At 41.5% G+C, this 25,071-nt stretch overlaps 3 protein-coding genes across 3 annotated transcripts; 2 read left to right on the top strand and 1 right to left on the bottom strand.

Moving 5' to 3' along the window:
* Positions 1–100: 100 nt before the first annotated feature.
* Positions 101–8,512, top strand: LOC112554050 (ubiquitin-conjugating enzyme E2 R2-like). The gene is made up of 5 exons (XM_025221630.1): positions 101–422; positions 2,425–2,511; positions 3,657–3,754; positions 4,956–5,090; positions 6,070–8,512. The coding sequence occupies exons 1-5, from the start codon at positions 246–248 to the stop codon at positions 6,278–6,280; spliced, it is 708 nt and encodes a 235-aa protein (XP_025077415.1). The 5' UTR covers positions 101–245; the 3' UTR covers positions 6,281–8,512.
* A 1,339-nt stretch (positions 8,513–9,851) lies between these two features.
* Positions 9,852–14,281, bottom strand: LOC112554049 (methyl-CpG-binding domain protein 2-like). Its single transcript, XM_025221629.1, has 5 exons — positions 14,101–14,281; positions 13,160–13,317; positions 12,440–12,582; positions 10,700–10,790; positions 9,852–10,571 (listed from the first exon to the last, which is right to left on the bottom strand). Exons 1-5 carry the CDS (start codon positions 14,187–14,189, stop codon positions 10,312–10,314), a joined length of 741 nt encoding a protein of 246 aa, XP_025077414.1. The 5' UTR covers positions 14,190–14,281; the 3' UTR covers positions 9,852–10,311.
* Positions 14,282–20,697: 6,416 nt separating this feature from the next.
* On the top strand, positions 20,698–24,410 carry LOC112554723. The gene has a single exon (XM_025222704.1). It carries the CDS (start codon positions 20,923–20,925, stop codon positions 22,174–22,176), a length of 1,254 nt encoding a protein of 417 aa, XP_025078489.1. The 5' UTR covers positions 20,698–20,922; the 3' UTR covers positions 22,177–24,410.
* The last annotated feature ends 661 nt before the right edge of the window (positions 24,411–25,071 follow it).

The raw sequence follows: 25,071 nt of genomic DNA, 5'->3' as shown, positions 1-25,071 counted from the left end.
AGAGACGACGAAAATGCCCTTGAATTATCATTGCAATGCTTATTGTAATAATGTTGATAAACGCTCATGCTTTTTACGTCTGCTGTTGAGAGACGACTAACCTGTGACGTCAGACTACAAACGCCATATTGAGGTGCGCATCGCAAGTTCACAAACAATACCCTTCCTTTTTTTTCTTGATTTTCATTTCTTCTCAGGACCCAAAGAAGGCTTACAACTGACAAGGTGCCAAGAGGGTGTCAAAAATGGCACAGAGTCCAGCGGGAGGTGCTGTAAAGGCTTTGCAGCTGGAACTAAAAAAGATTCAAGCCGAGCCTGTTGAGGGGTTTCAAGTCAAGTTGATCAATGACGACAATATTTTTGAGTGGGAAGTCGCAATATTTGGACCTCCAGGCACGCTTTATGAGGGTGGATATTTCAAGGTACATAACATCATAAGTCTAAACTCCATGTGAGGGTTTTAAACTTATAAACAGTGTCACGTGAATACATTATACGGTTTTTTCTTTGTTGCTGCATCATGTTTTTCATTGTTTACATCTTGATCATGAATACATCACGCATGTATCACTGGAATTGGAATTACTTTAATGAAATCTCTATCAGGAATTATTACTGGTTTGTACGATATATTTTTCTAGCATCCGTTTGTTTGTTGTTTTTTTTTTTAATAGCCGGATTGTTTTTCCCCATCTCTATCGGACTTGCGTACAGAGAGATCTAATTATCGAGCATTCTCCGTTTGTTACATAGTTTCACTTCATTGAAATTCTTCTGTTGAGATTAAAATAACAAACAGTATTAATATATTTTCTGTATGCCTCTCCAAAGGAGTTAAACTTGTTACCAAACGGTCCATATTATGTACATTTAGCACTAAAAACTCCTTAATCCAACTATCATCACCAACACTGATCATTCTCTGTCATGTTTATGTTTTACACCTGCATATTCAAAGGTAGAAAATGTATGCAGTTGCAGTATCATTATACCTTGAAACAGAGTTCGCAGGGTTCTTACATAGAGAAATGTTGCCGTAAGGCCTTACAAGTCCTTATATTTGCCATGCGGTCCTTACAATTCCTCACACACATCCTTACATTTTCTCTGTGACCCTTACAAGTCCTTATATCCATAAAATATTACCACAGATTTATTTTTCATGCCTCTTATAAATCCACAAATTTATTTTCGGAGTCGACTTTGGCGCAAAATACAGACAACTCTTCGTCTCACCGCTATTTTAATCACACAACTGCCAAGTCTTTTTCACGACAAGAACTTACGTTTCGCGAGATTTTAGTCTTGACGGCTGACCACATTTCTTTGTCTTCAAAAAAATTTCAAAAAATGCCGGGGAAGTCTTCTTTTCAGGAGAACTGGCTAAAGGAAGAAAAATATAAAGACTGGTTGATAAAAGACTCTAAAGATAAACATTGTGTATAATGTGCTACCTGCGGAATATCCTTGAATCTTTAGTCAATGGACGAAAGTGTTTTGAAGAAGCACATTCTTACTGATAGACACAAGAAGCGCATGAAAGTATTTCTGGAAGATGCGTTCGTGTTACGGATTACTTTCATATAATAAGAATGCTTAAATAATATCTCAAAGTTAAAAAAAGTTATGCTTGACAGTTTTGACTCATTCCATCTTTTGTTCAACATTAGGATCACACTCTCACCGAAAAAAGTTTTTTTTTATCTGAGACATTTTTCTTTCCCTTTTTTTAAAAAAAAATGGGCATATTCTACCTATCTCCTTTTGTCCTGCATCCTTTGTGTTTATCCACTGTTTTCCTTGTAGATATCTTAGTCTTCCATAATAACCAGTCATTCAGACAGTGCCAATACTCAAAACAGGAAATCCATTTTGAGAAATTACACTACAGTATGTTTGCCAGAAGGTGGTCAAAGTAAAGTATATTTATAATCTTATCAGGGTTTGTTGTACATGTGTAAAATTGTTAGTTGTAAGACACTAGAATTGAAGCATCGAAGGTTAAAATACCTTCTGAGGCAAGAAATTTGCATTCAGAGGCAATGCTTTCACCACATTTAGCTCTTTCTCAGGTTTATGGGAAAAAAGCTCTGTAGTGTCTGTTAAGTATTTTAACCATTATCACTTCATTGTGAAGACTTTTTGTCCCTTAGCCATTACTTGATGTCTATATAATGATCAACAGTTTGCTTACTAATGTTATTTTAGGCCAAAAGCTTGCACAGAGTACACACTATGATGCAAGATCATAGAATTGTTAAAGTTATAATGACGTTACGTCCTGAGGGAAAACGATATATGTGTAATAAGCTGTTGCAAGAATTTAACAAGGAAAACCGATATAATGATGGGCTTAGACTTGTCACTATTTGTCAAGCACACATGGAGCTCTGACTAATCCTGATGTCATTATTTGTCATGCAGGCACACATGAAGTTCCCAGCTGACTATCCTTACTCTCCACCCAGTGTTCGCTTTATCACAAAAATGTGGCATCCTAACGTTTATGAGGTAAGGTGCTTTTCAGTAAACCTACGAAGGCAGAATGAGCAGATACACAATTCTTTTGTGCACCATATTTGAGCATACTGTTTGGACTAAATGATTGGTAATAGATGCAGTGACTGAGGTCAAAATGACTCCTTTTAAAAGAACAACTACTCTTATTGCATTCTGCTATTTACTGGGACTGTTTATACACATTACTCAAATCAGAAATTTTAACTTGGTCTTGACAATCGATTCTGCCCATTCTGGCAAATCCATTTCTGTTAAAATGTTTTTATTGCTGTTTACAAATTGACATAAAACAGCTTAAGTGATTGATGAAAGTACATTACCATTTTCATCATCAGACAACAGTTTACCAAATAGTTTATCATCTCAAATAAGAACTAGAAATAATGGAAGCTTGCTGCTACTTTACAGCTTAGAGAAAAGCTTTGTGATTCACTGCTTACAGACAATGCACACAACCCTACACAGTGAACCCTGGCATAAAATTATATAAAAATTTCAAATAACACCAAGGCATATCCTGCACATCAGGTAGAACAGATGGTACATAACCTGGGTACAGTACTTGAATACTTAAATAATAAAGATATATTTTGAAGGAGAATTCAAGCTAAACATTTTAACAATAGGCATAAGTATAACAATTATAAGTATCAATGATTGCACTGAAGTAATAATAAGTGGGAATTTATAAAGCACAATATCTCAGCCAAAGGCGGACTCATTACACTGAACAAAAGCAGAAAATAGTAACAGAGCTGTAGAACAAATAACTGTGAGAACTCACTGTATTCCGATAGTAAAGGGCAATCGCTGTAGGTTTAATGGTAACAACTCCAAAGTGCATACAAAGTCATTGCAGAAGACTAACCCTTACAGAAGATTGTTCCACAATCGTCCAAAAGGTTGCATTCTAACCTAACCTGTATTGGTTACAAGCATTGAGTAGTGTTCCATTCAGTTTCTGACTTCCATACACAGGTCTACATATTAGGAAAAAACTTCTACATATATTCCTCCTGTGTAGGTATTATTTTCTCATCTTGTTTTTGTAGCATTGCGATTTACATATTACAAGCGCTTGTCTTTGGACGCAGCCACCATTTAAATGATAATGTTGTGTTTTGTTTTTTGCGTAGAATGGTGAGGTTTGCATTTCCATCTTGCATCCTCCTGTTGACGACCCTCAGAGTGGAGAGCTACCATCAGAACGGTGGAATCCCACACAAACTGTGAGGTCAGGACTAGTAGTTTTATGCAAGGTGGATGGTAATTTACAGACAGTGCAGTATCAGCTAAATTGTTTAATACATTAACTAAATTATATTAATACAGTGGAACCTCGGTTAGCGAACGCCTCGGATAGCGAATATTTCAGATAACGAACAAAAATTTCGTTAAAAGTTTGTCTCTGATATTGAACAAAATTTCAGATAACAAACAGCCACGTGACCGACCAGCATGTCATCATTCGCGCTCAAGACACAGTTACGATCGGTCGTTCCTTATCTATGCGCATCCTTCTTATTTAGTGATTTTTGTGCTTTATTTTAATAAGATAATCCTCAATCATGGCTCTAAAGAAGATTAAGAGCAATTAATAGTAGTGAGGTAATGACAAGGAAGCGGCCAACAAATGAATTGAAAAAGGAAACGATTTCAAAGTATGAAGGTGGCATGCGTCTGTCGGATATGTGATGTCGTATTACTAAAGAGTTTTACAAAAAAGTCAGAAGGAACAGACACTGGACAAGTTTTTTCCTTTAACCTCAAAGCTACAGAAAAGGGAAGTCACAGCCGATTTTATAATGTCACGTGTGCTCATGGAGGGGGAATCAAAGCAGTAATTCCACCCCTTCCTCCCCTCACCTGCTTCCAACCACGTCGTCAATACGGCAAGTGTTCTGATGTTTAAATGCTTTCGTTAATGTTTTTATGTTTATTTAACTCCATTTATATTGCATTATAACTGTTCTCATTAAAACAAATACCTATATAGCCTGTAACTTTCAAATATTAGCAAGTCAACAGGGACTGGGAACCAATTAAATCTATTTCCTTTATTTCTTATGGAAAAAAATTGTTTCGGATAACGAACAGCTTTCCAGAACGGATTAAGTTCGTTAACCGAGGTTCCACTGTACTTTGTAGCGTTCCCTAGAGGTTTAAGAAAGTATTGTAGATAAAGCATTGAAAGGCCTTGTAACTGTAGACATGTTTCAACTTTATTCTTGACTGTGCAAAACTTGTTTATTCTTATTGCTTCACATTTGCCCATCACAAGCAGGCATTCTACAATTACAGATCCTGGTTGGTATGTAGCACACCTTTCAGTTCCCAGAGTGCTTCAGTATACATTTATTTACATATAAAACTTACCATTGTCATCCTGGGTGCACAGTGTTAATAGTACACATTTGTTGCTTTGCCATCTGCAGGACAATACTTCTGAGTATTATCTCTCTTCTAAATGAGCCCAACACATTTTCACCAGCTAATGTTGATGCATCTGTCATGTTTCGCAAGTGGAAAGACTCCAAAGGCAAAGAAAAGGAATACGAAAATATTATCCGGTAATAGAGCAGTTTTTTTTTTCTTTTTCCTTTTTTGCTACTAATTTCTGTCTCTCTCTTTCTCCCTTTCCTTCACTTACACCCACGAAAGAGCTATGATTTTTTTTCTGTTGTGATAAATGTTGTGACATTATTAACAAACGAGTCCTAAAATTTCATTGCATTACTAGAAGCTGTAATAAATAAGTTCTTATTTTTTTACTGTCTGTTCTGTCATAAAGCTTCATGATAAAGAGCAAAGGTACAGTAAAATCTCCTTATTAAGAACTTTCGTACTGCAGCCCCATTTCATGAACACATTTTGCTATGACCAGTCCTGCTTCGTTGCTATCTCTCTACCAACACACGTCACTTGCGCTTCATTGATGGCCCTTTGCATAATTCACATTTATAAAAATAAGATTCTTGTGATGGACTGACTGTGATTTATTTCAACCTTCTGCAGAAATCAGGTTAAAAAATATAAATAATAAATGTTAACAACTCATCATTGTCTACCACAGTAACTGTGTTTTGATCGCTTATCTGGAGAGTTAGTTCCCTTATAAATCTTCACTCATGACTGACAAGTATTATGATGATGTTTTACGAGCTTTATTAAAACATTTAAATAAATGAACTTGAATTTATAGGTGTTTGAAGTTATAGTTCCTAGAATAAAAGCAGATTAACCTGATAGGATCCTGCTCAGTTGTGTCCCAATTTTGGTGAGTTTTAATAGGGAGGTTTTAATACACAAGTTTCACAGACTGAAATGCAAAATATTTTGGCACTAGATGAAAGTTGCAAAAGTATTGTCTAAGCTGAGCCAGTAGAATAGCCAGAAACTATGAGTGGTTAAATAGTGTCAAATTCGTTATTAACTATATACTTGTTGGTAATTTCAGTATCTATTTGGTTTAGCGGGGTTTTATTAGACTAGATTCTCTGTATTTGATTTTATGAGTTTACACAAAGGTTTGCTGTGTATTGTGTGCAGAAAGCAAGTGCAGGCAACCAAGGAGGAAGCAGAAAGAGACGGAGTAAAAGTGCCCATGACACTTCAAGAGTACTGTGTCAGCAGTCGCCCTCCACAGGACAATCAGGTGGATGCTGACTTCTATGATGATGATGACTATGTAGATGATGTGGAAGATGAAGAAATGTATCAAGATGAGGATGACATGGATTCAGGCAATGAGGAATGCTGATGATATTCCAGTTTGGTTTATTCAAGCAGAGTGGACAAGTTTCTTAAACAACCATTGTGCATGTCTGGGCCATTTTATTCCACATAAACAATTCCAAAGGATGGGAATGGAAAGTGGTGTGTATGCTCACACCCGAAGTGCAGCATTCAAGATGATTGGGATTCTTTCTACAGCAAGTCACTTTGGATGAAATGATGAGAGCTGGCTCCAGCTGCCTGGCTCATCTTGTCAGAGGGAGGTCATTCATATCGCCGTGCATTTCTGGTTAAGGAAGATACATTTCATTTTAAACAGACAAAAATGCTTCACTGCTTGAAGATCTTTTTTCTTCTAATAGCTTTTAATTTTTGCACAGTGATGATTTTCTGTCTTGATTCTGTAAAACATAATGCAGCTTTAGTAAGTTGATTTTTAAAATAAAAATTGAGTCTATTATCTCTAGAAAAATAATTTCAACAGCATTGGGTATGTTGAAGTGTTTGTAATGTAGATAAATTAGCATTGGGTTTTAGTAAGTGCTTAAAAATAAACACAGGGGACACTATTAATAGTCCTGAAATGACTATGTCCCTTGTGCTAGTGTGAAGTATGAATTGTTTGGTTTGCAAGTTGATTGGTAAGAGTGAATGGGGTCAGTGTTTTAAATCAGTTTTGAAATTTGTTTTGACATCCAATAGAATGACTAAATCTGTCTTGCTGTGTTTGTTGTTGGTCTTTGTGCATTAAACTTGTTTGTTCATCAATTCCTTGCTGGCCCATAGAGTGGATGCTTCCTGCATTGCAGATGGAGTGATGCTTATTAACATTAACTGCTACCTTGATGTACACAAAATTCATTCTTTCTGACAAAAATCATAAGTAAACAACAGAGGGGAGCAAAACTAAGTTTGAAAAATACAAAAAAGTTTCCTTCCTGCATCCCTCTTTATACATCACTTTCTGGTAAATCCAAACAAATTCCTTATATCTACTTTATCTATCTTGTAAACAGTTATACAAACCAAAAGATAATCTAAATGTGGTGATGGAAATTCCTTGAGGACTGATCTTTGCACTAGTTAATGTAAAAATTGCCATCTGCAGAGTAAGAAATATCTTCTGCAACAATTCATTTTGTGGTTATTTAGCAGTGTTGCATCTGGACCATGTCAGCTCGTCCACCTTGATCTTTATCCACCCTTTATGCTTAGTTAAGGAATTTGCAGAGCTAATATGGAGTTCTATCCCATTATGGATTGTTTTTGTGTAAAGATTGATTTAAGTCACCATATTTGGATACATGCTACAGCAAGTCGACATAAGAAGGTTTACAGTATATTTCCAGAGTTGAAATTTTAACTTGGAGTTTTAGAAACTTTTCCCATGTATGCAGTAATGAAAAGGACTTCAGTAAAAATTTGTCTGTAAAAGTCATTCTATAACATCACTGGGCACAAGCAGATTGTGTGGCCACCATTATGTGGTGATGATTTCATTTAATATCACCAAGGATCACTTGCCAAATAATGTTGAAGGTGGGGTAAATTTAAGGAGTATATAAGGTATCTTCACTGTCATTCCACCCAATGTAGTTTATAATATATAATACATTGATAATGGCTTGTTACAACTTGCAGTGATGACTGCAGTATCCTCTTTGATTTCAGGGATATAGTATGTGGTAATATTATCATGTTGCAGCCTTATTCTCTGTTCCTGTCCTTTGGTCCGTGGGATGTGTAGCATGGTCTTCTCAGCTGCATTATTATTTTCCTATTTCTCATTATGCCTGCATGAGAGTATTATCATCCATTTGCTTCATCTTTTAAAATCAGTAATGTCTGCATGAGTCAGTGGTTGATCTGTTGTAGTTGTGTTCTAAGTTGGTATCTGTTCATCTCATGCATACCTGATGTTGCCAACAAATGTGACATAATAGCATTTCCTCATATCATTTATACATCATGTGATCTGATTGTGTAGCATTTGTTCACTTTGCGTGTTATGTTGCCACATGGCTGATGTTTTGGGGTTTTTTTTCATTCAACTTGTACATTTTATAAGATATTGTGTGTGGTCCACTTTCCCGTCAGAGCTGCCTGTTTTATAGCTTGGATATATTTGTTGTTATTATAATGGGAAGGTTGGGTTTTGAGTGGTTGTGGACAGAAAGTTGAGCTTTTTAAAGTATATTCAACAAACCACCCATCCCCCACCAACAATTTTTATATTAAAACTTTTTGTTAATAATAAGATTTGAGAAGGAATTCCATTTAATGTAGTGTGCATGCACATTATCCTTGACCTTTGAGGTTAGTGTACAAAACACTTATTTTTAATCAGTATTTTACAAATGTGGTTGGGAGGTTTTGCATCTCTCTGATAATTTGACATATCTGGTTTGTCACAGTGATAGAAACACTTAAGCATCTTGTCTGGGCAATCCTTAATGCAAGACCTCTACTAATTGAGTTTTTAATGCTTAGACTGATTTCATGCTTCCTTAACTGGGTTTGTAGATTATAATTTGGATTTTTTCAAGGCTTTTTTTTTCCCCCCTTCAGAAATCCATGCTGTTCCTCATTTTCTCTTTTCATGACATATAATGATGTGCAAGTGGTTTCACAGTTGAGTTAAAACACAAAAGTAGTTCACAGCAGCTCATCTTTCCATTTATGAAAGTGCCTATAAAAGAACAAAGGGTTTGTAAATGTAGTTTTCGCAACTAGAAAAGAGATGGTGGCAGGTAAACTGCTACGTTCAAGAAGAATGTTCCAGATATCAGCATCCATCTTTGTAGTGCATGCTTCATTCATCATCAACTGCCAACTTTTGGAAATGGAGTCTGGTGAATTCTCCTAGGGAAAGTAATGAAGTGCAAAGAAATTTTCCTGGGTTGAAGACTAATTCATAGGACTGGCAGAAATATACCTCCATCTTCTTTGCCAGATCTAGAATAAAGTGACATATCACATTTAGATCAATATGAGCACTTAGTATTTATTTGATGCTAAAATCAGATTTTATTCTAGTTCTTGCTGATTCACCTAATCCACATTGCTATTATGAGCAATCAGTGGTATCTGCCATAGCTGTTTTCTTTTAAAATCTATACGAAAACTTACTCTAAAATGACATATTGATAACAGAATAAGTAGAGAAATAACATTTACAGTCATAAAAGTCATTTATTCTGCTCTTTAATTCTAGTTCACCTTAATATGCAAGAAGTGGAATGAAAGAAAAAGTTGTTCTTGCTGGTCTTTATCATAAATTTTGCATATAATGCAAATTAGATATTAAAAATTTAATGGGATTATCCAGAATAAAGGCACAAAGTTATATATGTGCAGAAACCTAAATGGTTAAAGGTAAAAACTTAGAAACATGACAAAATCTTGTCATTTTTGGTTTACGGTTTAATTTTCTAAATGCAGGGAAAAATGTAAAACCACAGTGTCTGGACAAAGTTTAAAAAGCTGCAGTCTCCACAGGGTTCCCACTGACAGATTCAGATATTTGCAAACATTTTCATTGCACTGAAATATAGCAGGAGGCATGACAAATGATCAAATATACAGAATACAAAAACTTTATCTTTCAGTTGAGTTTATTACCAACTACCTCAGCCAAAAAAATACAAACACTAAATTGCAAATGTCATCCATATTGCTTTCTATTACACATGCACACGTACAGGCACACACACAGTTTCAGCATTTAAAAAAGAAATTTTCAGACATGCTATTAGAGGTTGGCAGGGAAGGGCAAGGGGGACTTGTGTTTTACACAAAGCCAGCAACTAAGGCTATATCATGGCAAAGCAGCCTGCCTTGTAAACAGATGCCACATGCAGAACAAGAACAATGTGCTGAAATGAGACCTGAACCCAGGGTAGCCAATACTCTATGGTGACAGCTGCCAAACTGCCTTTCCTATGGGAGGAATGCTAAGCACATCTATTAACTTTAATAAAACACCTGTAAAATCAAGCCTCTTTGAAAAACAAGAAATTGCTTTCCACTGTTTTTCCATCCCATAATTACACTGTCTTAACAGCTGACACCTTCATCTTTGAGAGCATCCTGTAAACGACGCCGAGCTTCAAGGACTCGCTGTTCTTGTCGCTGAATGTCCTCATCAGAGACTAACATTTGTTGTATGTGAGGCTGACTAGCATCAATGTTGACCCCAGGATTTTTCTGAATAGCTGTGCGACTACTGCTCTGACCTGTCACTGGCACAGCATTCAGATGCAGGGCAGCTGAGATGCTCTGGAGAACACTCTCGGTAGCAAGCTCTGGACCAACACCTGCAGCAAACCATCATCAGTTCACTCTTTTTCTGTTACATTTTTACATATCAACAAATATGACTGCGTGTCATTTAAGCCAGCGTAATAAAATGAAATCTGCTATTTGTAGGCTGAAGACTGCTTACCATTCATGTTACGAGGTAATTCCATACACTCAATTTCTTCTTCATTGCTGTCACAGGCTCGCAGACCCTGCAGACGTTTCTCCCAAAACAACTGTAACACAATCACCAGCACCTGTTAGCTTTCCCTTCTTCTCCACCTAATCCTATACTTTTAATGCAGATTTCACTGGTATAAGTTATGTGACCTTGACCTAATATCCTGATTTGTGCTAATAAGCATTTTCAAAAAAAAAAAATCATAAAAACTAAGAAGATATAATTATAACTAAAGTTCAAAGTTGAAATAAATGTTTCTAACTCAGCCTACCTTAACAAAGCATGTTCTGGCAAATCCAAAGATTGGACACATCTAAATGGCATTTCCATAATATATATTTTGGACACATGGTTAACAAATTGTATTATACAGCATTGTCCAGTACTATATGCAATAGATTATGATAGTCCCATAACATATAAAACTGAAAACAAACCACGATGATGCAAAGAAAGAGTATGAAAAAAGGCTACAAAATGATTTTTTTTAATTACTAGCTATTTTCACGTGCCCTTTTGGAAAAGTAAAAATTACAAATCTTCAAATTAATGTCTTGTGTCAAGAGATTAATGCCATTCGTTGATTTACCCTGAAAGATTTTGTCCCTGCTTTGTTGATGTAGTTTCCAAGTAAAAAAATAATGACAGATTAACTGCTGAAGGTGTTGCACACACATGTATACACTAATGGAAATGAGCATGGCTGTCCAATACATGAATGGAATCTGAATTTATACAATTTAAATGCAAAAATAACATAAAAATTGCAACCCTTTTAATGGTAAATATATACTATTGGGTTTTTTTTTTAATTTTGTCAAAAAAATTGCTGAACAGCATCAAGAGTATATATGCATAATGTTGCTCCTGAATGCCAAAGAACTGTGGTGGTACAGCCTGTCTGCTGGTCAAATTGACTCGGTGCTGGTTTGGAAAGAACAAGAACCCCTTTTATGCTGCTGACGTGGAGAAATTAATAACTGATTCCCATGCTAAGTGTTATATATGGGTCAGCAAAACTGATTAGTGTGTATTTATGTGCATACACATGCATCTGTGTGTAATTGCCTGGTGTTCAGTCACTGATCACAAGATTACCAAAAAAATCAAAGTGAAAATAATGTATTTACCTCTACTCCCAACCCCCTCCCAAACTGCCAAAAATAAACCACCACACATTCTCGTGTAGGGTCACTGAACTTGTATTTTATATGCAATTACTGGATATCTTGTTCATCCGAGTTTTACATATTTTATACCTCCAGTAACTGCCAACTTTTTTAGCTCTTTGAAAAGTTACAACCACTGTTTTCCAGACCAAGAAGAAATATGGTAAAAAGCCTTGCCTAAATACAGCCTTCACCACATGGCTTACCGTTCTTCACATTCATTCCCCTACTTGCACATTTGTAACATCAAACATGTCTACTAATTAATACCTACTTCTTTAATAAATCTTTCATAATCAAGCGCACTGTTCTGCTCACTCCTCAGTCTTTTATCTTCATCCACATACTTTGTTGATTTGTTTCATGACACTTGTACTTCCCATATGATGGACTGTCAGTTTCATTGGTGATATTCAATTGTTGTTATTAAAATTGTCCATTACTACTATTAAACAGTGAATCTTAAAAGTTTGGATTCAGCATATCTAGAGATACTAAAATAGAGACTCTACAATTCTGCATGTCAAGCACCCACCTGTCGAGGCTGCTCCTGAACACCATGTTTAAGGTCTGTCTTTGTTTTGCTTTCTGGGCGATTTCTGATTACAGTCACTGGCTGTTTGAAAATGGAGGCTGTCTGGCGTATAGGCAGCACCAAACTGGTGTCTAACCGCATGCCTGCAATGTGTTAAGTTTCCAGATGTTGTGAGTCATTAAAGAGATGCATTTTGTCCTGCTAGCACAGTATGCTAATTAGCAATTGTCAATCAGTTGACAAGGGGGTTAATTGTTATTATCACTGCAAGGCAGCCAGCCCTGCCACATGCAGAGAAAAAGTCAGCCTTCACTATGTTGGTGACAGGTGCTAACTGTTGTGTCACTGGAACACCCTAATCAGGTGACAAAATTTGATATGTAAGAAGCTAAATTTTCATGGAATGCATATATGCTAAGACAGCTACAACATTGATAAACATGGAGAAAGAAATGAAAGTGTGTTTTATGTCGTTCACGAAAACATTAGTTTAGATATACATTCAAAACAACACTGTCTATGCTATGTCTCCAGCCCATTCCACTTCCTGAAAGGAAGAAAGTTGTTGGTTTTTTGTTTTATTTTATTTTTTAAGATAGAACTTCATGTCAAGAAAAGCCTGTGTCCAAAAGAAGGAGGTTCTATGTTAATGTTTTAACAATGGTATTATTATTTAACTTTAGTCATACACCTAATACAAGACCTTTGATTTATGCTTACCTCTTGCAAAGTCAAAAGGGGAGCCTTTCTGACGCTTGCTTTTACGCACAGCACTATAGATGATACGCCCTGTCCGAAAATCAAATGCACTCAGATCAAAAGCATCACCAAGAAGGCGAGCTAGCTGAGGTTTGCTCCTTATCTTCTTTCCATCAGGACTGGAAAAAAAATGACGTTTTACAGTCTATAATTTTCAGTTGTCTGTTGTGTACTTCCTTGTGTTTCAAAAACATGTCTTCTTAAAAAGGTTCCTAATAAATTGAAGTGTAATTAATAAAAACTTAGGATTTCTTTCCCACCAATGTACTATTTAAGAATTAAAGCCTTGATTCAATTCAATATTTACGAGGGGTAAAATAAGCAGCTGAGCGCTTTTTTCCATTTAGCCCTCGCCCTTTACAGGGAACGAAATTAACTAAATAAATGAATTAATTAAGCATTAGAAAAAATTGAATAAACATAAAGAAGGGTGGATATTTACAAGGTGATGGTTAAGAATATATATTTACAAGGTCACCTGGAATTGAAGGAATCTCTAGATCCTTAACTGCAACAAGCCTTATACAAAAGTATGTAAGGGATGTATGTGCTGCAAGTGTAAAATAACACGATTTAAAAATGACGTGTTTTATATGTATCGTCCTGTTATTCGTGTGGTGCGTTACTCTGGGAGTTACATAAACAGTGAATATTATGGCGGTGACGTCCAGTTTCCGTAATAATTTACTTAGTTTCATTGGTTGATGTTACACACAAAAAGAAAATTTGTTTGCTTTGTGACATGATGAAGACTAGGTCAACACAAAACAATATGTAATTATCTTACAAGATTTTGTATTTGGTTAAAAAAAACAAAAAACAACAACAAAATTCCTGTGTCAGCCTGAAGTATCTCACTGCTAAATTGCTACTACGGCCACATATTACACAATACTTCTCACCTATAATAATACACATCTGTTTTACCAGCAGACAGACCAGATTGTCTTACAACTTCTTCTCTTTTCCATCCATGCGGTAAAGCAGACATTGTCCAGTGAGAGAAAAGGCTTCTGAAACTTGTACACAGGTCCGCGTCTCAAAGAAAGCGACTGGCGACTGCAGGCACAAGCGCACAAGCGCGCCGTGTGAGAACTTGGCCACGTGAGAATCAAACCGTTTGAGTTGTCAGTAGGTGTGGCCACCAACACCACGTACTTGGCCTCAGCGTGTTATTATTAAATATATATTAAATACAGAGGTTCAGGTAAGGTAAAAAAATAAATAATAATCTTCGCAAGGATTTTTTTTAAATAGGCGGCTGTTAGTGTTTGAATAACGTTAGAGTCTGTTGATAATATTTGCCGTTAATAATCGTCATCGATGATCGATTCGTCTTGTGGCCCTTTGGTGTTGGGGCCTTGATTGATGGAGCGACTGGACTCAGGCTGTGAGGCTACACGGTCTTGGAGCTAGTAGGGAGTGTTCCTGCTCTCTAAAATGACCCCGCCACCAGTATGGAGTGTTCATGCTCTCTAGAGGCTAGAATGACCTCCGCCACCATCGAGTGTTCATGCTCTCTAGAATGACCCCCGCCACCAGCCCACCACCATGGAGTGTTCATACTCTCTAAAATGCCCCCTACACCAGTATAAAGGGTTCCTACTCTCTAGAATGACTTTCGCCACCAGTATGGAGTGTTCCTACTCTCTAGAACAGGGATCACCAACCTTTTTGACACTGCAGAACTACTTGTTTGATACAAACTAACTGGGGCGAGCTGCACACCTTCAATGATGACAATAATTAATAATAAAGACGTATCTGAAGAGACTGTATGATCACTTTATTGTTATTGATTTCTCAGTAAATATTAATAATAAATGACAAAAATATATTTTAAATGCAACATTATTTGGTGCTATTTTTGAAACATGCCCCGTGGGCGACACACCTGGTCCGTGCGGGCACCGTCGTGTTGGCTACCCCTGCTCTAGAAGGACCCAGTTTTTTCAAAAGACTTGCAGTGTTCCAAACATTCTCTGTTTTCACTAATTCTGAGCACAACAAGTCATTGTCTTCAGTGACAAAATATTCATATTTCTTTTATGAAAAATCCATTGGAAAATGGAGGGAGCAAATTTCAACATTCATAATAGCCATAATCTCAAAATGGCTGAAAATTGCAATTTTCGTCAAATTTCATTGCCGTGTCTTGTCTTAGTGGTTATTTATGTTGCAGTAATAAATTTAGAGAGGGCCTGCGTGACAGAAGAGTTGTCTGTCATCCATGTGAAAGTACTTGCGAATGGCTTATTGTAAGTGAAGTGTGTGGTGCACGAATGTTGTGTTTCTCCTGGCAAACACAGGTACAGTCCTCAAGTCCCCGTCGTTCTGCTGATCATATACTACTCACAAAAATGAGGAAGATGTTTGGCTTTTTTGTTTTGTTTTTGTTTATCGTGGAGGTTGGCAAACTTCATGCTGATAGTGAAAGAGTTTCACATTCTTGTTCCCTCAGTATCTTTTTTGAGGGGGGCGGCAGTACCCCTGGCCCTCCTGGTTCGTACGCCAATGTAAGGGTCAGTTGCACCTTTGGAGTACGGAATATAAATTGAAGCTGGTGGGAAGCTAAAGCACTGTGAAATGAACTGGAAAATGTTGTGCGATCTACACTTGTTTGGCTGTTACTGCTTTTGTTTGGCTGTGTCCTACAAATACTTTAAAATGCATGGACATCACGGAAAAATAAAATGCAAGTGTACCGATGAACCAAACCTTCCACCTCACAAAATATATGCACCATGCACGTTCAAACCATGGGTGGTGTGAGTACGTTCACCGATTATTCAGCAGCAAGTGTTAGAGTTAGGTAAATGGGGAGAAATGGGTAGGGTTAAAACAAACATGCCCCCAAGATGTTTGAAACGATTCCAGAGAACAAGTAGCACAGAGCAACCTTCTCAGTCAGGACGGCCCCGAAGGACGGATCACCATGACGACCAGCTTATAAGGCTGACCGATCTGCACAGCAAGAATCTCTGAGAATGAGCACGTGGCATGTCAGTGGCTCTCCGATGGCCTTGAGAGATATCTCTCTCCATGGCAGAACCACTCTTCATCTTATTCATGGACCTCTGAGTGGCATCCAAGAAACAAAGATTGTGTAGCGTCTCCTTGTGTCGGCTTTGCAGGCCATGGGGTCAGTCGTCAGCACCACTCCCATGGTGAAGGTGAGGTGACCGACTTCTTGCAGCAAATTCAGCAGCTTGAGTGGATGTCACCTTCATCTGACATGTGGCTGTCATGGGCCTGAGACGCCTCATTCAGCCCAGCCACTCACTGGCAGTCACAGTCACAGTCACGGTCACAGTCACAGTCGGTCACAGCCAGTCACAGTCACAGTCACAGTCACAGTCAGTCACGGTCACAGTCACAGTCACAGACACAGTCAGTCACGGTCACGGTCATGGTCACAGTCACAGTCACAGTCACAGTCTCAGTCTCAGTCACAGTCAGTCACAGTCACAATCAGTCACGGTCATGGTCACAGTCACAGTCTCAGTCTCAGTCTCAGTCTCAGTCAGTTACAGTCTCAGTCTCAGTCTCAGTCACAGTCAGTCACAGTCACAGTCTCAGTCAGTCACAATCACAGTCACAGTCACAGTCTCAGTCTCAGTCTCAGTCTCAGTCAGTCACAGTCTCAGTCTCAGTCTCAGTCTCAGTCACAGTCAGTCACAGTCACAGTCTCAGTCAGTCACAATCACAGTCAGTCACAGACAGTCACAGTCACAGTCAGCCACAGGCACAGGCACAGTCTCAGTCAGTCACAGACAGTCACAGTCACAGTCACAGTCTCAGTCATTCACAGTCACAGTCTCAGTCAGTCACAGTCTCAGTCACAGTCAGTCACAGTCACAGTCTCAGTCAGTCACAGTCACAGTCAGCCACAGTCACAGTCACAGTCTCAGTCACAGTCAGTCACAGTCAGTCACAGTCACAGTCTCAGTCAGTCACAGTCACAGTCAGCCACAGTCACAGGCACAGTCTCAGTCAGTCACAGTCACAGTCAGTCACAGACAGTCACAGTCACAGTCAGCCACAGTCACAGGCACAGTCTCAGTCTGTCACAGTCAGCCACAGTCACAGACAGTCACAGTCACAGTCAGGCACATGGCCCATCGGCTCCAGTTCTTGCAGCAGCAGTGCCGGCCATCCTGACTGTAGTGACACGTGTTCATTCTAGGCGAGACAGGCTGACTCTAGGATTTGTGGGGCTGGCGGGGGAGGGGTGGGTCACTGCCTGTCTTTCGGTTGACACACACACACATATATCTGTGTACAAACAATGGCTAACTATATGAACATGTCTAGAAACACGTCTGCGCACACTGACGCAAGGACACATAATTTAGCATTTGTGTAGATGCACATAAACATCTGCACTCGAGCGTTGGCATCCACGCACACAATCTATACATGCATATACGCACACTTGTAAACTCGCAAGTATACACACAGAGTGTGCACACAATATACATATAACTGCTCTGAAAAAGCAACATCGTAACAGGAGACTGTGCAGTAAATGATGTCTGGAGGTCAGCGATGTACTGGACTGACTCCTGCTCGTCTGGTACACGTGGCACAGACCGTGTGAATGGGGAAAGCAAGCTGACGAAAGGAGAGACGAGGACAAGAAAGTTGGTCACAATGTGTGGGACTGTGTGTCGGTCACAATGTGTGGGACTGTGTGTCGGTCACAATGTGTGGGACTGTGTGTCGGTCACAATGTGTGGGACTGTGTGTCGGTCACAATGTGTGAGACTGTGTGTCGGTCACAATGTGTGGGACTGTGTGTCGGTCACAATGTGTGAGACTGTGTGTCGGTCACAATGTGTGGGATTAATGTCACCTGCCTCTCTGCATACACCTGCCAAAAAAAAAAAAAAAGAGAGAGAGAAAGTTCCTACAGCGTTCTCCCTCAAGTTACTGTGCGTGTATATATATATAGATAGATGAAGAAGACAAAAATAATAAAATATAAGCAAAGAAGGGAGGTCAGAGTACAGCCAGTGAGATAAACACACCATCATCTACTCGCTCGTCACAAGCGAGGATTGCTGTAGAATATCTGCAACTCATCCCATCACGTGACCCGACAAGCCACGCCCCTGCAGGCAGGGTGGCTCCTGGTGTCGACAGCAGAACGTTTGTCTGGCACCGCAGTCAGCAGACTAAACTCAGTACCCGCCCTCACCCCACCTACCCACCTCCTTCCGGTGTGTAAAAGCACCCCGTTGTACCGCCACGCTCTCCATCAAGCGAGGGCAAGAAAGCAGTCGGTGCTGTCAGGTGCCGATACCTGGGGAGGGACTTGAATGCTGAGTTCACTCATTCCTCTGTGACCTTCAGGTCTGAGGCATATTTTCTTCTGTCAGCCATAAACGTTCCTGTCTAACAGTACACTTCAAACTCGTGGGGAGCCCCAGGTAGTCCCCGCAGCACACGGGATTCAGTTGTAGAGAAACTGGTGGCCAGGAGGTGATGAAGGAATGCAGCTTCACTTCCGACATCTTATTTATCCTTGAATATTTCTTCTTCCTGTTGTCCTAAGTAGATTTTTGAAACTTTTCGATCTTCAGATTTTGTCGTGTGTGTTCTCTTGTACATCTCTGATGCTATTATGCATGTTACAGCCCACTACACTGAATATCGTGTGTGTGTGTGAGTGAGAGAGGTGCTAGGCACAGAGGAGGCTGACTGACATATCCCATCATCTTCACCCCGAATTCCATCCGCGTCCATAAAGGCAGCAGCAGAAACAGGTTTGTGTCAGCAGCAGTCGCTGTACTGAACACAACGGAGCGCCCCCTGTGTGCAGCTGCACGTCATCGAGTGGTGGGCCGATATGCGTGCGTGCGTGCGACGGCGGATCTTGCGTGGATGTTGGGCGCATGTTGGGTGGATGTTGGGTGGATCTGGCGGATCCAGAGCCGGTGCTAGGGACATAGGGAGGGGGGTGAGCAGGAGCCGCCAAAAGAGGCCCCACTAATGACATTCCCCCGAGGCCCCGCGGAGCCCCGCGTACTCCTGACGCTGGGTCTGGCGGATGCCGCTTGACCCGTGATGTAGGGGACACGACAACACGTGACTATCTTGTGATACACCATTCACATCCTTAATGCAAACATTTCCTAATTACTTGTCCGTCTTATTTATTCCTGTGTACTTCCTTACACCTTCATTTATTTTAATTCAAGGCAGCGGTGTATCACCCCACTGACCCCGAGACCCCACAGTCGCTAGTTTCGTTTTCGCTCCAGCTCCCATCATCTTGGTGGGGGGGGGAGGCAAGTGGGGCTCCAGTGGGATGTCAGACGGAAGATACGAAACTGGATGGTTGCTAGGGGCCCTGAGTGCAGAGCAAGCGGTAAAAGTGTTAACCTGTTTGACCTTTCCGCAGTGCACGCTACATTAGCTTTTTTAGAGAGCAAGCAGCATCCACCCTGGTTAACCGACACCTCTGGTGATGACCTTCACAGACACACCGCCAGCACCACACAGCCTGCAGCACACCTGTCGTGAACCAAGAGGGTGGGGAGTGGGAGGAAGTGAGGGATGAATGCACACAGTGGCGCCACCTACAGCTGAACATGTGTGGGTAGCGGGTAGCGGGGTACTTCCCGCCTGCAAGGCGTTTGTGTGAAGTGCTAACAGCGTGCGCGGTCTGTGTGGGGGGATGGGGAGGGGCGGGGACACAGAGTTAGTACCCCTGTGACATCATTTTCAGACTTGAAGCAAGAGGTTCACGTGGATTGTTCCAGTAGATGTAAAACTGATGTCAGACAAGCGGAAACCGATGAGCACGTGAGAGCACGTGCAGGTTGGAGCAGACGATCACTGCATAGCTACGTCAGCGACTTACGCTCCTCCTGGTGTCATTCTACGTGCGCGTGCTTGTGTGTCACCAGTCTGTGTGAAATGACAGTGTAGGTGTGCAGTTACCAGCAGTCTCTGTGTGAAATGTCAGTGTAGGTGTGCAGTTACCAGCAGTCTCTGTGTGAAATGTCAGTGTAGGTGTGCAGTTACCAGCAGTCTCTGTGTGAAATGACAGTGTAGGTGTGCAGTTGCCAGCAGTCTCTGTGTGAAATGTCAGTGTAGGTGTGCTGACTGCAGTTACCAGCAGTCTCTGTGTGAAATGACAGTGTAGGTGTGCTGACTGCAGTTACCAGCAGTCTCTGTGTGAAATGACAGTGTAGGTGTGCAGTTACCAGCAGTCTCTGTGTGAAATGACAGTGTAGGTGTGCTGACTGCAGTTACCAGCAGTCTCTGTGTGAAATGACAGTGTAGGTGTGCAGTTGCCAGCAGTCTCTGTGTGAAATGACAGTGTAGGTGTGCAGTTGCCAGCAGTCTGTGTGAAATGACAGTGTAGGTGTGCTGACTGCAGTTACCAGCAGTCTGTGTGAAATGACAGTGTAGGTGTGCTAACTGCAGTTACCAGCAGTCTCTGTGTGAAATGACAGTGTAGGTGTGCTGACTGCAGTTACCAGCAGTCTCTGTGTGAAATGTCAGTGTAGGTGTGCTGACTGCAGTTGCCAGCAGTCTCTGTGTGAAATGTCAGTGTAGGTGTGCAGTTGCCAGCTAGTAACAGACATACTAGTTTTGGAGTGATCACGTTTTCCCCATTCTTTGTTGTTGTACGACTCAGCCCTCCTTCCACCACCACCACTACCACCAACAACACCACCAACACCCCAGAACATAAGGCAGTCAGATGGGGCATGCGGCATGGTGTAGTCACCGCCACAGTTACTGAGGGGAAGTGTGTTCTCACCCAGTTCAAAGTGGCGACAGTGTGTACAATGAGAGGGTCTTTCCCACACATACCTCCAACTGTGAAGAAGCTGCAGCTCTGTCTGATACTCGGCACTTTGATTATCGTGCTTAACATCATCGTGCGTCACACCTCACTCGTTTCATCTCCCGCAAGAGAGAGCTGTCTGTCGGCACTCATCGTTATGCAGGCGTCAGGAACAGCCGACAGCGAGACCAGCAGACAACCGGCGCTCTCTGGGCACAGGAACCACGTGACTGCCCGACATGAGCATCTGACGTTAACGAACCCCATTGCTCATCACCACCATCGGACGTCACAAAGGCAAGTCACCACAGCTCACCCACATGTAACTTCATCACACCCCCTGACCGTCCATCATTGGTCAGTGAATCCCTCAACGCATCTTGAAAGTCTGGGGTCCGACAGACAGTTACATAAACTCACTCCGTCCTCTCGGCTGGACACGCGACTTGATGGCCATCTTCGAGCCTTTGCGACCCGGCTGAGTGCCAGGAACCGCCGCATCACGCGCGATATCGTCGCGACCTTTTCGGCGGCCATGACTGAGGCGTCCTTGACCTTCTTTCTCTACAGTGGCAGTCTGCTGGGCTCGTGGCGCCATCACGGTCTCGTGCCCTGGGATGATGACGTGGACATGGCTGTGCCCCGCTGGCAGGCTCAGGCCGTGTACCGCGCTCTGGGCCGCCTTAAGCCACTCTATTATCTCGACGTCCGCCAAAAGACTCGTTGGAAGCTGTACTCCATCCATTCGCACCCCATCCACCTGGCCACGTGGAGCTGGCCCTTCGTCGACATCAGCTTCTACGAGTCCAACAGCAGTCACGTGTGGGACCATGACCCCGCCTACCTGGCCTTCACCTTCCCCATCAAAGACGTGTTTCCGCTGTGCCAACGGCCGTTCCTGGACTTGCTGTTGCCCGCACCTAGAGACACGGAAGCCGTGCTGAGCCGCACCTTCAACCTTGCCATCTGTAAGGTGGGCAGGTACGACCACCGCACCGAGTCCATCAGGACTGGCGACAGCGACCTGGCTTCCGTGCCGTGTGAGCAACTGCAGAACGTCTTCCCTTTCGTCAGGAGGCAGGCTGCTGTAGGCGGGCATGGAGGTTGTAACGAGAGTCTCGTTTTGGATGGAGCTGTGCTAGCCTGGAGTTTGCTTGACAGTACACGGTGTTGAGCGCGGATGGAAGTGTGCTCGTCTGAAGTCTGACAGTACACGGTGTTGAGCACGGATGGAAGTGTGCTCGTCTGATGTCTGACAGCACACGGTGTTGAGCAAGGCTTGGATATTTAGAGTCTGTACTAAAGCCTCTCTAAACAAATAATCAGAGGTCCGAGAAGAGGAGAGTAGGATGGGTGTAGGGGATGTTAGGGACTGTAGTCATTGTAAGGCGCTAAAAGTTTTATGGTCAACGCAGTGGTTTTCATGTAAAGTGTTTCTACCTCAGTACCTACCAGCTGTCTTTAGCATCCTTCTTACTCTTTTCCTATGTGTCCCTTTTTGTTGCATTCCTTCCTCTCTCTCTTAGTCTTTCCACCTCTACATCTAAGTGCGTGCACATGTGTGTAAAGGAGAATTTTGCAGACATGTGTGTGTCAGCGGCAGGGATGGCATACGTGCGTACGTACGTGCGTCACTTGCCATTGTCATCAAGCTGAAAAGTTCCCAGGGCTCAGAAGCTGGAACACGCGCTGTATCTATCTAATGTGTATATGTGTATGTGTGTGTGAACTAACTTGTAACAAGACTATTTTTAGGGTCTGTTTTATACGTTTCCAGATGAAAGTATATCACTCTATGCAATATTTTGAAATAAATTTCGTCAAACTCAGGATCATTGGCTCTGGTTTAGACATGTGCAAGCTTCTTGCTTCATATTTAGCATATGATTACTTCCATTATGAACTATCTGGTATTCACATCGACGCTGTAAACCCCGCATGCCAGAGAGATTAGGTGAGTCCGTCTTTATTGCACATTACATCTCGAGAGGTTAGAGTGATTTCGTCTGTCTTTACTATACATCTCCAGAGATTGAGTTCGTCTTTCTTTACTATATATTACATCTCGAGAGGTTAGCGAGTTCTCCTCTTTAAAGACGTTTCATATCGAGAGGTTAAATTTGATTTGAAGAAGCTGCAAGGCCCAAAGGTTGAAGAAATCTTCAATACTTCCGTTGGAGGAAAATTTGTGGCACTGAACATGATGAGTTGTGACGTAGACTCTCGCCGGAAACACTACAGCTGTGTGACCTCAACCGTGCAGGAAGTGCTTGTGCAGCAAAGGAAGAAGAAACAGTCCTGGGTCACGAAAGATAACCTACACCTCTATGATCAAAGGATGAGATTGAAGAAACAGAGGAAAGGTAGCCTAAACGCAGCTTTCGAGTACAAAGCAGTGAATTCTGACATTAGCAAATGGATAAAGGCAGGGAGGAAGAAAGAGCAGTATGCAGTCTGAAGCAATTACCTGGCGTTGACAACGTGCCAGGTGAGCTCCTCAACCAGGGCAGGAATGAAACAATAGCAGTCGCAGCTCAGTGTCAGAGAGTCTGGGCATTAAAAGAATGGACCAAAGAATGAGTGCAATCACTATCCCTATCCCCATCCAGAGAAAGTAAACAAAAATCAAAACCATAAGCCTAATTATCCACCATAGCAAAGTAACGCGAAGTATCTCATTAATACTACTGGATTACTCATTACTAGCTTGCTAGCAGACCAGGCTGGCTTGACACCAGGACGGAAGACAGGTCACCAGATCTTTCACTGTCGCATGTGGTAGAGAAGCATCTTCGCCATCAACGGGACCACTATCACAACGTCCTTTACTTTAAAGAGTCTGGTGCGAAGGGTTATGGCATGTGATGTTAGCATTCAAAATCTTGTACAAGTCATGGAAGTGCTGTGTAAGTGCTCAACGAGTGCATTACTGCTGGATGACCAAACAGAAGCTTTTCTACTCTCGCACTACAGTAGGTGCAGGTCAAGGGTGCCCCCTACCACCAGTGCGACTCACCTTAACATAGATATAGGTAAACGACAAATATATCAAGGAAAGAATCTGCATATATTGCAAGTCCTAACCTATCACGGCTGCATAAGAGTTTAGTCACAAAATTAAGTACTACCTAATTTAAGATCACTTTTACAGATTTCAACAGTGAGTACATTATACATTCTTGTAGCATTTAAGTCTTATCTGCTCAGGACTTAACACCACAACAACATCCAGGGAAACTGTCAGGTTCCTTTGGAAGAGCACTCCAGAAAACAGCAAACAATCACTCTTTGCCTCGGCCCTAACTGTGGATAGGTGTCACAGACAGTGTTCCGACAAGAGTGAGAGTGGGCGCCCTGTCCAGTAAGAGCTGAGCAAATTAAATTAAGACAATAAACAAGAGCAATAAACAGATGTGTGGCCCCAGGGCCAGAAGGGAGCAGATTGGCATTAGTGCCGTGCAGGTCGGGGATGCTTCCATAGCCTTTGCTGACTGTGTACGGGACCTAGGGCTGTTTATTGATGCATAGCTCTCCATGTGCAACCATGTCAGTTCTGTTGTGGCTAAGTCCTACTACTTTTTGAGGACTTTAGGTAGACTACGGCCCATGCTGACTCAAGCTGCTGCCAACTCACTTGCTGTGGCTACCATCACATCACGATTGGACTACTGTAACAGTGCATTGTGGGGTATACCTGCTACTCAGTTGGATCGACTCCAAAGAGTTCAAAACACAGCTGCCATGATTGTCACCCGTGCAAAGTCGTCCACTGAGCACATCACAACTATCCTACAGAGCCTTCACTGGCTCCCAATGAACAACAAGCGCATTGACCACAAAGTACTTTCCATTGCTCAGTCCTGCATGTCTAAAACTGCTCCTGACTATTTGCAAGAGATAGTTCCTCCGTACCAGCCGTCACGTGGCCTGCACTCAGGCTCCCAGTCACACTTCTGTCTCCCTGCAGTGACAGACACCAACAAGAAGCGCACTGGAGCCAGGGCCTTCAAACACGCGGCACCTAAGCTGTGGAATGCTCTGCCATCGTCACTCTCCACCATCACCTCAC

This window comes from Pomacea canaliculata, linkage group LG13, assembly GCF_003073045.1.
Source record: "Pomacea canaliculata isolate SZHN2017 linkage group LG13, ASM307304v1, whole genome shotgun sequence".
NCBI lineage: Eukaryota > Metazoa > Mollusca > Gastropoda > Architaenioglossa > Ampullariidae > Pomacea > Pomacea canaliculata.
Note: the sequence above shows the minus strand (reverse complement) of the source record. Positions and strands in the feature narration are given on the sequence as shown.

Bases quoted from the DNA above. Each gene is read 5' to 3' on its own strand.
- LOC112554050 (XM_025221630.1), top strand. From the start codon at position 246: ATGGCACAGAGTCCAGCGGGAGGTGCTGTAAAGGCTTTGCAGCTGGAA. The intron at 2,512-3,656 runs GTAAGGTGCTTT...TTTTTTGCGTAG, and splicing joins GGCATCCTAACGTTTATGAG to AATGGTGAGGTTTGCATTTC. The intron at 3,755-4,955 runs GTCAGGACTAGT...TGCCATCTGCAG, and splicing joins AATCCCACACAAACTGTGAG to GACAATACTTCTGAGTATTA.
- LOC112554049 (XM_025221629.1), bottom strand. From the start codon at position 14,189: ATGTCTGCTTTACCGCATGGATGGAAAAGAGAAGAAGTTGTAAGACAA. The intron at 13,318-14,100 runs GTGAGAAGTATT...TTTTTTTTCCAG, and splicing joins ACAGATGTGTATTATTATAG to TCCTGATGGAAAGAAGATAA. The intron at 10,791-12,439 runs GTGGGTGCTTGA...ATTGTGTTACAG, and splicing joins TTCAGGAGCAGCCTCGACAG to TTGTTTTGGGAGAAACGTCT.
- LOC112554723 (XM_025222704.1), top strand. From the start codon at position 20,923: ATGCGGCATGGTGTAGTCACCGCCACAGTTACTGAGGGGAAGTGTGTT.